Source organism: Colossoma macropomum, unplaced genomic scaffold (genome assembly GCF_904425465.1).
Source record: "Colossoma macropomum unplaced genomic scaffold, Colossoma_macropomum, whole genome shotgun sequence".
Taxonomy (NCBI): Eukaryota; Metazoa; Chordata; class Actinopteri; order Characiformes; family Serrasalmidae; genus Colossoma; species Colossoma macropomum.
Genome location: NW_023494804.1, coordinates 25,556,015 through 25,568,131, shown reverse-complemented (window position 1 = coordinate 25,568,131; position 12,117 = coordinate 25,556,015). Strand labels below are relative to the sequence as shown.

The 12,117-nt window shown below is 37.3% G+C and overlaps 1 protein-coding gene across 5 annotated transcripts in view; it reads right to left on the bottom strand.

Moving 5' to 3' along the window:
* il6st (interleukin 6 signal transducer) overlaps positions 1-12,117 on the bottom strand; it is a 17,058-nt gene extending 4,941 nt beyond the window's left edge. The window contains exons 1-18 of one of the 5 annotated variants that reach the window (XM_036595647.1): positions 11,915-12,117; positions 9,066-9,138; positions 8,366-8,668; positions 8,040-8,175; positions 7,413-7,594; positions 7,125-7,279; positions 6,409-6,568; positions 5,246-5,548; positions 4,920-5,055; positions 4,299-4,480; positions 4,011-4,165; positions 3,295-3,454; positions 2,519-2,589; positions 2,116-2,308; positions 1,812-1,997; positions 1,030-1,143; positions 627-770; positions 267-407 (exon numbers count right to left, since the gene is read on the bottom strand). In XM_036595647.1, the coding sequence (XP_036451540.1) occupies positions 267-407; positions 627-770; positions 1,030-1,143; positions 1,812-1,997; positions 2,116-2,308; positions 2,519-2,589; positions 3,295-3,454; positions 4,011-4,165; positions 4,299-4,480; positions 4,920-5,055; positions 5,246-5,548; positions 6,409-6,568; positions 7,125-7,279; positions 7,413-7,594; positions 8,040-8,175; positions 8,366-8,668; positions 9,066-9,117 (2,773 nt within the window). In that variant the 5' untranslated portion in view covers positions 9,118-9,138; positions 11,915-12,117. The remainder of the gene's footprint in view (positions 1-266; positions 408-626; positions 771-1,029; positions 1,144-1,811; positions 1,998-2,115; positions 2,309-2,518; positions 2,590-3,294; positions 3,455-4,010; positions 4,166-4,298; positions 4,481-4,919; positions 5,056-5,245; positions 5,549-6,408; positions 6,569-7,124; positions 7,280-7,412; positions 7,595-8,039; positions 8,176-8,365; positions 8,669-9,065; positions 9,139-11,914) is intronic. The other 4 variants (XM_036595648.1, XM_036595650.1, XM_036595649.1 and 1 more) reach the window with 4 other exon arrangements.

Sequence of the window (12,117 nt, the reverse complement as noted above, 5' to 3'; positions counted from 1 at the left end):
TTGTGTGGGTTTCCTCTCTTTCAGTGATTTTTCAGCACACAAAAGCGATTTGAGTTCTAACAACTCTCACTTCCAGGATATCTGCTAAATAGAACTTTATAACGACCTGTTGATGCTCCATCATTCAAATAAGAGATAATCATAGAGCTGATTAATTAAAAACTTACATTTCAATTGATAAATTTAACAATGAATTTAGTTCTACATTGAATTCATTACACAATACATCATAAATAAAACAAAAAGCTTGATGAGGGAGTACATACCATACTTTTTTGTGTAAAAACTGGAGTCAGAGCCGTTTACTGATCCCTCCACATTAGAAGCCATAATGTGCACCACATACTGACTTTCACTTGCCAGTCCGGTCAGCTTGTATGAGCAGACATGAGGGTCAACTACAACAGCTGCCAAACCAATCAAATGGTAAGACACAAAAGGTCATAAACAACTCTTTACATTAAATCTCAATTTAACTTTCTTATTGTGCCTGTGCAAGATTATCTTCATCCATCTGAACTAACAAAAAAAAAAAATTACACAGTAATATTAAATCTGTATCAGCACAAGCGATAACCGAACTGGAAAACAAAACAGTTTTCAACAAAAATCCAAACAAGACTTACATTGCTCGGCGTCTCCTGTTTTGTAGAAGATGGTGTAATTGGTGAGAAACCCCCGCTGACTTTCTATTGGAATCATGTTCCATTTCAAGAAAGCATTGTTTTTTTGGGTGTTGGACACATCAACAGAAGGACCCTTTAGGGGAGCTGGATTTATAAAGAGTGTACGTAGAAGTTGAAACAAGAAACATATGTCTGTTGCACTTTACACACAAAAAAACATTCAAAATCCCACTACAGCATAGGTGCCTTCTGATTCAATGTTCTCTGAACTGCTAACTTTTCAGAAGACCAATATGCACTAATTAGCAAGGAATCCATAGGTGAACAAGTTTACACAACTTAAAATCAAATGATCATACGAATGTATGAAAAAAAAGTGTAAAGGAAACTGAATGATACATACGTCCTTGCTGGAGATATGCTTCCACAGTGAAATTCTTCCCTGGCCAGCTGTAGTGCTTTTTTTTGTAAATCGGATAGACTGATATACTGTAGCGTTTGAATGGCTGAAAGTTACCTACACAGGGGAAAGTGAAAAGCAATCTTCAGTTAGTGAAGCAACAACCATCACAGACCCATTATCAATACATCATAGAGCAGGGGTCTGGATCCTGGATATCTCCTGCAGGTTCATCTCCAGCCCAAATCTAACATAACTGAGCCAACCATTAAAGAGGACTAACTCTTTGGATAAGATGTATTAAAATAGGGACTGGATGCGATCCTCAGAAAGGTACATCTCCAGGAGCAGGGTTGGTGACTACTGCCCTATAGTACCCTTAATATGACAATAACTGCTTAACGACTGTTGTTTTCATGAAAGCAAACATCTCTAATCAGGCTTGATCAGCGTCTCCAATGAGAAATGCCCAGGACAAGCTAAGGTGTGACCTTGCTGGTTGCACAGGTGAGAAAACATGGTGACAACAGAAACTCATGATGAATAAAACTAATGTACAACCAAGTGTTCTTTATGATTAAATATATCAATACTAAATTACAGGTCTGTAAACATTTGCAAATCATAAAGAGACTTAAAATTAAAAAGTAAAACTAGACATTTAAAACTCCAGGTGCCTAAAATGATCCAAAAAGCAAAACGATAGTAATAAATGCAAGAAAAACATGGTACTATTTTATAACTACTATAATACGCTGAACAAGTCCAAGTGTAAAAGTTCTCACCTTTGAGGACTGTATTATTCAGTTTTCCCGACACTCTCTGCCAGTCCCTCTGTTTGTCGGGAACAGACACCCATTCCAGCAGATACTCAGAGACAGGTTCGCGGATCTGTGTGGGTGGAAGCCAGTCCACCTGCAGCTGCCCATCAAGGACTGAGTAACTCACTTGATCTACTCCACGAGAGGGCTCTGGAAGGGAAACCACACAAACCAATCAGTTCAGGGAGACTTCACAAACCAGAACTTAACATTTATGTTTGTATATTTTTATGGATTACTACTGTATACTTTGAGGTAACACACATACCAGGTCTGAAGATCATTAAAGTGGACGGCGGAGATACCCCTACGGAATTGTTTGCTGTTATTTTGATAAGAGCTCTTTCCCCCTTTAAACGGAATTGGTGCTCATTAGAACAAACAACGAGCCTCTTTGTACTGTTCCCTTCATCAATTGTGAGGTTATATGCCAATATTTTGCCATTGGACTTCACAGGTTTCTGTGACATAAAATGAAAAGAAACATAAAACACTCATCATCATCATCATCGTTAACCGCTTAGTCCAGATAGGGTCGCGGTACATAAAACACTGAAATTGTTTATAAATTGTTAATAAACCACATACAATAACCAACCTTGAATATCCACATTTTCACTCACACACACACACACACACACACACACACACACACACACAAAGCGTTATACCTTCCAAATCAGCTTTATAACTGAGTCATCATCTCCATAGACTCTCCACAGATCTGGTCCACTTCTAGGGACTGAGCAAAAAGGGCAGATTTTAAAAATGATAAGTGAAGTATCAAAAATAATTTTACTCCACATCTTTCAACAATCCCTGATTGTGTAGCTGCTTATAAAGAGGTCCTGTTCACTTAGTGGTAGTAGTGACCTTCAGGAGACAGATGAAGGGCCTACTATCTCAGAATGTGTGGGTGTTAGCTGGCCATAAACACACACACATATGTATATAACTTACTTTCACACTTAAAGGGCAAAATCATCCAGAGTAATTCGATGAAAAATGCTGCGTTCTAAAGAAACTTACCATGTCAGGATTGTACACAATAATGGTAATAAGAACCAGATAAAATTGGCTATATCAGCCTTACAGACATGGCGAACCCTAGTTCCTACCACCACAACTGTAAAAAAAACAAATCTAAGTCTGTAAGTTTCTCTAAGTTTCTCCACCACATGCTATTTCACATGAAACAACTCTAAATTACTTTATTTAAATCTGAACAATTGAAATATGCGGATTTGAAAAGAAAAAAAAAGAAAAATCAGTGGAAATCCTTGTTAAGCTCATCATTGTCAGGGACCTATATTTGCTCAGTGGCACTTTCATTCATCATCAGCCTTAAATATCCTGTTTGTCTACTAGACAATTCCTATTTTCACCATGTTCTTCTTTCTCCAAGAAAGTTCTAAAATTCATTTCCACGTATTCAACAGAGACTTACTCGCTTCTGGGGTGCGAACGGTGACATTGGAACTCCAGTCACTCCAGTGACCGAGGCCTCCGAGATGAATGCAGCGCATCTGAACCACATAATCAGTGTACGGCTGAAGTGACTGCAGCCTAAAGGACTCCGTATAAGCTTTAGTGTGTTCCTGGGGTACCTCAAAGAACATGTTTAAATGCAGAAATCACGTGAAACATGACGGAACATTCAACTTGATCTACTCATGGGACGAAGCCTTTAGACTGAGAACCACCTGGCGTGAAAATTTATAGTATCAAACTGAGAGAACAAAAAGCACCTTGCGTGCAAGTTTCTATTTTAAATGGTATTGAATATGGTTTTGACGCAACAGCAAGCTTTCTTACAGACAGACACTGCGTTTCAAAATAATACAAATTATACAAGTTAGTTCAGATGGCACAATCTGACTGTCCGAGATGTGTTCTATGTTTTCAAAATAACTATTATTCCACTGACCAATGTGAATATTAAAGCACACTTGATGCGGTGTTCACCACTTCCTGACTTTACTTTATCTTTATTTTGCAGAACTGATAGACTTCAGCAACACTAGACGGAGTAAATAACATCACAGCTGTGATTTGGTCATTAAACATTATGCTAAACAAGATATGTTTACTATTAGTTTCACTCCTCAGAAAAATTAGTGAACCATTACACAGTAGTCAAGACTATATGAAGCACATAGTTACCTCTTTCCAATTGCTGGAGCCGGCTTCGCAGTATCTGATGATGTACTTTAGTTTGAAGATCGTTGCATGAATGGGATGTGTCCAGTTAACCATTAAAGACCCTGGGAATTTGTCTTCTGGAATAACCTTCACATTTGCTGGTGGATTTGGTTTCACTTAGAGAAGGGAAGACAAAGGACCCACGGCATTTCAGGCATCACTTCAACTTCACTGCATTGTTTGAGTTACACTAGAAACACATAATATCCACCATATTCACATTAAATTTCTCACACATACAAAACTTACCAAACTCTTCTGCATCTTCTTCCCCTTCTTCTAAAGTCACGTTCCCCAATGCATTCTCCACCTTCAACCAGACTGCTAACTTCATATGATTGGGGAAAGTCTTTAAATTGACAGTGAGACTGTGTGCGAGTGGCTCCTCACTAGAAGAATTAAACCCCAGGCTGCCAAAAGAAGGAGAAATTCTATGAAAACAGGAGGAAAAAAAAACAATTACAAAAAATTCTTGTCATCTATTTTAGAATACAGCAGTCTATTAAGGATGCTCCATAATGTTGTAATCTTATCTGAATGGGCAGATTCTGATAAAATTCTGCCTAATGTCGATATTTCATCTTATCAGATGTTCAGATTCGAGTAGTATTTCAAACTGATATTTGATCCCGAATTTACTGTAATCTAGAATAGCAGAACGTTTAGGCAATACTGGGCTAAAATGTCTGCATTTAGTTAAGTTTTCTGCATTTGCAACACTACAAAAATAAATGTCCTTTCTTCTCTGTAATGCTGATCCAGATACATACATAAAAAAGTAGAGTTCTAATGACTTCTTTCATGAAAAAAAAAAATCTCTTTTTAACTGCTACAATTTCACTTCTATCCATTTCAAGGACTCAAACAAACCTTGCAAAAAGTGTATATTTGGTGCGAATAAGTGGATCTCTCGTCCCTGGATCCCAAGAACATGTCAAGTTAGGGGATATCATCTTGCCAACTTGAAGAGCAACACAGGTCAGATTCTTTGGCTCTAATGGTGGATCTGAAAGACATCGATGCCATAATTTTGTTAAAAGAAATCAAAATACACTTTGAATGTGAACAGATGTAACATATTCACAAAGTAATAAAAATGTTATTATTTACATGCACAGCTAAACCAACCCACATTAACAAAGAATGACAAGAAATTTGCTACGAGTAAAAAGGCACACTTAAAAAGATATACTCACATCCTTTATCGAGGTAGATCCCATAGGTACATGGATTTTTAAACGATGGTGTCCGTTTAGAAGCTGAACACTTTAATGGGTTTTTCATGGAACTACTGATTTTCACAGTGACAGAAACAGTCGATTTATTTATTGTCTTGTAAGACTCCCGAGGGAGGGTAACATTTCCCATGATCCATTCAATGTCCTTTGGGCTGTACAGTGACTGGTTAAATTTACATACAGCTGTGAACTCCTTCCCCACTTCAACTGGAATTAGACTTGCAGAGTCTGGAAGTATTTTTGCACATTGCGAAAATAAACCTGAGGAGAGAAGGTATAATTCATCTTAGTTTTCCTACCAAGCCAATATTTTGATTTATGATTGCATTTTTTAATAATCCTTGACTGTGTAGCTGCTTATAAAGAGGTCCTGTTCACTTGGTGGTACTAATGACCTTCAGGAGACAGGTGAAGGGCAAACAAGAACCTGCTATCTCAGAATGTGTGGGTGTTAGCTGGCCATGAACACACATATGTATATAACTTACTTTCACACTTAAAGGGGAATTCCACATGTAAACAACGTTATCCAGAGTGATTTGATGAGAAATGCTGCATTCTAAAGAAACTTACCATGTCAGAATTGTACACAATAATGGTGATAAGAACCAGACATCTAAAGAGATTATTACCTCTAAAAGCAGCTCTCTTACAGAAAGGTATTACAAGAAATGGTTAGGAATTTGCTGCCAGATGCCTGAGACACTGTTTTGCCATAGTTCCGAGATAAAGTTTTTGCCTAAAATGTATTTTAAAATCCCCCCAAAACAAAGAGGTACATGCAAGGCGTAAGGAAATATAGTACCCAAAGATTTTTCTAATTTACCACTATTTTATCATTATGACCATTACATATAAAAATCAGGGGACATGTGTAGATTCCCTGGTCATTTTTGGAACAGAAAACAGAAATATGCAGATTTGGAAAAAAAAAAGAAAAATCAGTGGAAATCCTTGTTAAGCTCATCATTGTCAGGGACCTATATTTGCTCAGTGGCACTTTCATTCATCATCAACTTTAAATATCCTGTTTGTCTACTAGACAATTCCTATTTTCACCATGTTCTTCTTTCTCCAAGAAAGTTCTAAAATTCATTTCCACGTATTCAACAGAGACTTACTCTCTTCTGGGGTGCGAACGGTGACATTGGAACTCCAGTCACTCCAGTGACCGAGGCCTTCGTGATGAATGCAGCGCATCTGAACCACATAATCAGTGTACGGCTGAAGTGACTGCAGCCTAAAGGACTCCGTATAAGCTTTAGTGTGTTCCTGGGGTACCTCAAAGAACATGTTTAAATGCAGAAATCACGTGAAACATGACGGAACATTCAACTTGATCTACTCATGGGACGAAGCCTTTAGACTGAGAACCACCTGGCGTGAAAATTTATAGTATCAAACTGAGAGAACAAAAAGCACCTTGCGTGCAAGTTTCTATTTTAAATGGTATTGAATATGGTTTTGACGCAACAGCAAGCTTTCTTACAGACAGACACTGCGTTTCAAAATAATACAAATTATACAAGTTAGTTCAGATGGCACAATCTGACTGTCCGAGATGTGTTCTATGTTTTCAAAATAACTATTATTCCACTGACCAATGTGAACATTAAAGCACACTTGATGCGGTGTTCACCACTTCCTGACTTTACTTTATCTTTATTTTGCAGAACTGATAGACTTCAGCAACACTAGACGGAGTAAATAACATCACAGCTGTGATTTGGTCATTAAACATTATGCTAAACAAGATATGTTTACTATTAGTTTCACTCCTCAGAAAAATTAGTGAACCATTACACAGTAGTCAAGACTATATGAAGCACATAGTTACCTCTTTCCAATTGCTGGAGCCGGCTTCGCAGTATCTGATGATGTACTTTAGTTTGAAGATCGTTGCATCAATGGGATGATTCCAGTTAACCATTAAAGACCCTGGGAATTTGTCTTCTGGAATAACCTTCACATTTGCTGGTGGATTTGGTTTCACTTAGAGAAGGAAAGACAAAGGACCCACGGCATTTCAGGCATCACTTCAACTTCACTGCATTGTTTGAGTTACACTAGAAACACATAATATCCACCATATTCACATTAAATTTCTCACACATACAAAACTTACCAAACTCTTCTGCATCTTTTTCCCCTTCTTCTAAAGTCACGTTCCCCAATGCATTCTCCACCTTCAACCAGACTGCTAACTTCATATGATTGGGGAAAGTCTTCAAATTGACAGTGAGACTGTGTGCAAGTGGCTCCTCACTAGAAGAATTAAACCCCAGGCTGCCAAAAGAAGGAGAAATTCTATGAAAACAGGAGGAAAAAAAAAACAATTACAAAAAATTCTTGTCATCTATTTTAGAATACAGCAGTCTATTAAGGATGCTCCATAATGTTGTAATCTTATCTGAATGGGCAGATTCTGATAAAATTCTGCCTAATGTCGATATTTCATCTTATCAGATGTTCAGATTTGAGTAGTATTTCAAACTGATATTTGATCCCGAATTTACTGTAATCTAGAACAGCAGAACGTTTAGGCAATACTGGGCTAAAATGTCGGCATTTAGTTAAGCTTTCTGCATTTGCAACACTACAAAAATAAATGTCCTTTCTTCTCTGTAATGCTGATCCAGATACATACATAAAAAAGTAGAGTTCTAATGACTTCTTTCATGAAAAAAAAAAATTAAATCTCTTTTTAACTGCTACAATTTCACTTCTATCCATTTCAAGGACTCAGACAAACCTTGCAAAAAGTGTATATTTGGTGCCAATAAGTGGATCTCTCGTCCCTGGATCCCAAGAACATGTCAAGTTAGGGGATATCATCCTGCCAACTTGAAGAGCAACACAGGTCAGATTCTTTGGCTCTAATGGTGGATCTGAAAGACATCGATGCCATAATTTTGTTAAAAGAAATCAAAATACACTTTGAATGTGAACAGATGTAACATATTCACAAAGTAATAAAAATGTTATTATTTACATGCACAGCTAAACCAACCCACATTAACAAAGAATGACAAGAAATTTGCTACGAGTAAAAAGGCACACTTAAAAAGATATACTCACATCCTTTATCAAGGTAGATCCCATAGGTACATGGACCTTTAAACGATGGTGTCCGTTTAAAAGCTGAACACTTTAATGGGTTTTTCATGGAACTACTGATTTTCACAGTGACAGAAACAGTCGATTTATTTATTGTCTTGTAAGACTCCCGAGGGAGGGTAACATTTCCCATGATCCATTCAATGTCCTCTGGGCTGTACAGTGACTGGTTAAATTTACATATAGCTGTGAACTCCTTCCCCACTTCAACTGGCATCCGACTTGCAGAGTCTGGAAGTATTTTTGCACATTGTGGAAATAAACCTGAGGAGAGAAGGTATAATTCATCTTAGTTTTCCTACCAAGCCAATATTTTTGTATGATCTCAGACTACAATGTTTGCTTTTACACATCTCTGACTTAATGACTTAACTATTATATTTACTTTTTTGCAAAACAAAGCTAATACAATTGTATCATTGAAACAGCCACCACTCACATTTCTCACTTAAGTCTATTACTGACTTCTAAGTGATTCTTTCTGCCATTTCCTTTCTGCCTAATTAAAGTATAATGCAAGTACAATGTATCTGCAGCTCATTAATGCCATATGGCACGGAATTATCTAATCAGGGTATTATATTCAGGATACTGAGATATGAGTCTGAGACAGTCTGACAGTTTCATCCACTCCTACATCGGTTTATAAGAGGTTGCTTACCAACTGCACAGCCAAAGAACATTACGCAGATAAGATGTAGTGAAGTGCTCATTGTGACGTTGATTGTCTGCACCTGGAAAATGTATTTTTTAATTATATGCAGGACCTTCTATAAAATCAAAATCAACACAAAAAAAGAAAAGAAAGTGCAATGTGTTTTAAATTGATTACAACTGACTTTATAAACAACACAAAGGAAAAGGCAATGGCATAAAATGCATGCAGAGAAGAAGGGGGGGGGGTGTTATTTTACACGCAACACCAACTCAGTCCACCGTTACTGCATTAACAATCATGCTGTTATAAGAGGACTTCCTTATTCAGCCTACTTTTTTTAACCCTAGACCAGGCCAATAAGCACATATTCAGCATTTCCTTCTGCAATGTTGTAACTGTAACCTTGTTTTTAGCTTAAAACAATAACAGTATAGACAGCCTCCAGCAACTACAGTTGTAAGAAAAGTTTAAATACTTCCAGTCAACTAGTCAAATTACATGTTTTGTATATTTTCTTGGTAAAAATAAGTTAACACATCCTCCAGAGGGAACAAACTTAAACATGGCATATTTCCGCACATGTAAGTGCACAATTTCCATTTCCTTGCTGAGTTTAACGTATTGGGAAAAAATTAAGCAAAAGTTATCATTTTACATTCAATTTTTTTCCACAATGTGTTAAAGTCAGCAAATGAACAGTACTTATGCATTAAAATTTGCAGAAGTGTGTTCTCTGCAGAGGATGTGTTAACTCATTTTCACTTAGAACACCGTAATTTGACTAGGGGCGCACACAGTTTTGTAACCGACTGTAAGTGGCCTCTACTTGTATTAATGCTGAACACAGTTAATTTAATGGTAAATTAATTAAGAGCCGAACTGTCAAAAAGGATCTTGTTTTCTTTCTGCCGCAGATCTGATACAGATTAAGTAGTCCAGCATAGTGTCAACAGAGATATGTAGATTAAGCCACTCTCAAGTAAAAGTACTGTCACTTGAAATAACCATTGAAATAAAGACTCAAACACAGGAATAAGTGTCTTTTCAGAAAAAAAAAAAAACAGTAGTAGACGTTTAAAAGTAATAGGTCAAAAACTACTTAAACACTAAATACCTTAGTCTGCATCATAGAACTGCATCTGAGCCTCTTAGTACATTTAACACCATCAGCACAGGAACTGAAGCTATTCGCCTATTTTTTAATTCACTCTTGGCCTGAAAAAAGGTAAGACTAAAAAAAGCTCAAAAAGAGGCACCAAACCAAACAGAAAGTAAACAGTAGTGACTAAATGTTGAAAATAAAAATGTAACTGAGTAAAAAAAGTTCATTCCTCTCCTCACTGGGGGTAACAGTATTATTATTATTAATTTATTTTTTTAATTATTAAACAGGAATGAAACTACTTACTACCCACCCCTGGTTCTCAAATCCTTTAAACTTTATAGTAATCAATTTTGTATTGCAAGTGTGCCTTTCACCTGCATGAAGCATAGCTTTAGAAGTTTTTTTCATGCAAAACTTCAGACCAAAACAAGGGTGAACATGTCTGAAACTTGCAAAGTCTCTATCATAACCTAATTTTTACCAAGACTCCTAATAAACAGCCACCTGTTGTTTTTCTGAGAGGTTGGCTGCCACAAACCACGTTTTGGTAGCTGCTGCGTAGTAACCCTCCGTGATGCATGTGTAGAGCCATGCTCCAGTAACTCCAAAACACTGGATTTTAGACAAACGGCCACTCAGAAGTTTAGGTTAAAAATAGAAAAAAAAAACAGGTCAATGCGATGCAGTCAGGCTCATTATAGCACTAGCACTGAAAACTCTGGAACCAGCTTTCCAATTTCCATTGCTATTATTGTACACGATCTTACACAGTGTAGATTACTACACTATAAACTGAACACTAGAACATATTTAAAGATGCTTTATTCAATACTTGTTTTTTGGGAACATGAAAAAGTTGCTTTTGGTAAATAACACTGTTTTTATCTTTTCACAGACACTTCTTGATAAGCTGTCTGAGATTTCATCAGCACGTTTCAAATACGAGGATGTGAACTTTATAGTAACTTCATTCTCGTATGTTATACAGCTTTCTCAGACATTTAGGAATCATACAGGTCTGTTCATGAACCTGGGCACATCCATCACGTAAATGAAACGTGAAGTTGTACAGTATTAAGTTAGCATCATAACACAATCATTTCAGACATATCTGTAACGTTTTACTGTTTCTGCCGAATACTGTGATCCCAAAATTTTGACTTGATTCCAAACTTTTAAACAGTAATGTTAAGAGGGGAATTAGATTAAAGCGGGGAAATGAACTGATTTGTGGTTTCCGACATTGAGGTGTCTAAAATGCTGAGTTACTCTTTTTCTGTGGATGAGAACATGAAACCCATTTTCTCCAGCAGAAGGAACCAGCGCAGCCCTTATTACTGTGGCCATGACTAAGGAGACTTATAGCTAGATATTCAGTTCATTTATTCATAAATTTATTTTAACGAACTGTTTAGCTCACGGAAATGGCCTCTTAATAACGGAACACATAGGTTACATCACGTCTGGCTGCACGGGGTAACGCAACGTTAACTAAGTCGTTTAACGTTTCAAAAGCAAGTGCCACACCATTTGCTAAGTGACATTTCCTCAAACAGAAACGGCCTTTTTCAGCCGACCTGACCGACTAACAAGATGTAATTTCGGCCTTAGCACCTATTTACCCTCAGTTAAGCATTAGCGAGGTTAGCTGGACGGTAAATGCAGGCGAAGCGACCCAACAGACAGCAGCAGTTAGCTAAGCTAACCTCTGTTAGCCGAAAACTCTAGCACTCAACATTAACGTTACCTGGAGAAGAAGCGGTTGTCAGTACATATCCACAGCTTTGTATTTGTTAGCAGTTCAGAAGCCCTTAACACTTGTGAGAAGCCTTTACTTTCTATCTTCCCGTTGTTTTCATATCATCGTTGGCCTTTTATGCGTGTTCCAGGTTTGCTTGCTCAGAAATATGAAGACGGACGTCACGTCAGAATGTGCTGCCAAATCACACG